We start from the raw sequence: 1,472 nt of genomic DNA, 5'->3' as shown, positions 1-1,472 counted from the left end.
GGTGTTAGGTATTCCCTACACATGTTAATCAACTTTTATATTTATTATTTTAATGATGTGTACATCTTAGGAAATATATGAGATCGGAGGAAGAAAATTTGGGTTCCAAAGCTTGGAGCCTCTGGGCTGTGAGCCGTACGCGAGAGTATTTGAAGGGACTAAACCCGGTGCCTGCTTCGACAAAATCACCCCATTTCTAAAATTGCACAACAAAGAACTCTCCATGCTCTTAAAAAAGCTGCAGTCCAAACTCGACGGATTCAAATACTCACTTGTGGAACTCCACTCACTTCTACAAGAAATGATAGATCAACCTTCAAACTTTGGTACTCGGACATTTCCACTTTTCTTGAGCTATATATATATTTTTTTCCCCCCCTTGATTTTACACATCATAATTGAGTTTCGTGTTTTCGACGTTGAAAAATTAAGGTTTTAAGGAAGGAAAGGTGGCATGTTGTGGAAGTGGTCCGTACAGAGGAATTTCAAACTGTGGGGGGAGAAGAAGAGTGAAAGAGTATGAACTATGCGATAATGTTAGCGATTATGTCTTCTTTGACTCTGGTCATCCCACAGAAAAGGCCAACCAGCAAATTGCCGAACTAACATGGAGTGGAAAGCCTAGTGCCACAGGACCATACAATTTCAAAGCATTATTTGATCTTAAGTAAAATGTTGTTATGTTTCAGACGGCATTTTTCTGCTCTCTTTTGTTTTTCTTTGTTGGGTGTTTTCTTTCATGCAGACTCGTTTTTGTTTGAGTAAAATCCACCTTATTGACATTTTGTCAATAGGCCTTACAAATGCTCAAATGGTTTTTGGGAAGGTAATTTTTAACAAGCACTTATAACCTTACAGTTAGTTGGAAACTTTCCACAAGATTTGTTGGACAGTGGGAGAATTGCAATTTATTTGCCGTTAATCTAGCCATTTTTATATACTTTTAGACGATATTCTCAAGTATGACTACCATATATCAACATTCTTGCATATACTAAATGGTATTTTAATGAAATTTTCGATGCAATAATGTGAAAACTGTTTTTTTTTTTTTTTTTTTTCAATTTTAAATATAATTGGTAAATGATATTTGAATATTGTATAATCATTTAACAAGTGTATTATCAAGCTAGTTGGTATCCAAATTTGGTAATAACGTAGCACGCAAGCATACCAACCTGCAAATAAAAATGCAAATTAATGAAAAATTTATTTTGCCTTTTCAACTCTTTACTGAAAATTAAATGCAGCCAAAAACTGAGTATCACTAAAGCAGTTTCTGCGTCATTAGTGAGGTTTGATTGTTGGCCAGTTTCTGCGTCATTAGTGAGGTTTGATTGTTGGCCACTCGGTCTTCCCCTTTATTAATTTTTTATTATCTACTTTTTTATTCAATCCATTAGTAACGCTGCTAACACACCTATCTGAATGGTTACATAAAAAAAGAAAATAGTTAGATTATTGACTTCGAT

The 1,472-nt window shown here is 34.6% G+C and overlaps 1 protein-coding gene across 1 annotated transcript in view; it reads left to right on the top strand.

Moving 5' to 3' along the window:
- The window catches only part of LOC112093109 (GDSL esterase/lipase 1-like), a 2,110-nt gene extending 1,427 nt beyond the window's left edge, over positions 1 to 683 (top strand). The window contains exons 4-5 of the mRNA XM_024170935.1: positions 71 to 326; positions 433 to 683. Coding sequence (XP_024026703.1) covers positions 71 to 326; positions 433 to 671 — 495 coding nt within the window. The 3' untranslated portion in view covers positions 672 to 683. The remainder of the gene's footprint in view (positions 1 to 70; positions 327 to 432) is intronic.
- The last annotated feature ends 789 nt before the right edge of the window (positions 684 to 1,472 follow it).

This window comes from Morus notabilis, unplaced genomic scaffold (genome assembly GCF_000414095.1).
Source record: "Morus notabilis unplaced genomic scaffold, ASM41409v2 Scaffold774, whole genome shotgun sequence".
In the NCBI taxonomy this organism is placed as follows: Eukaryota; Viridiplantae; Streptophyta; class Magnoliopsida; order Rosales; family Moraceae; genus Morus; species Morus notabilis.
The sequence above is the reverse complement of the archived record's forward strand: the minus strand, read 5'-3'. Positions and strand labels throughout refer to the sequence as shown.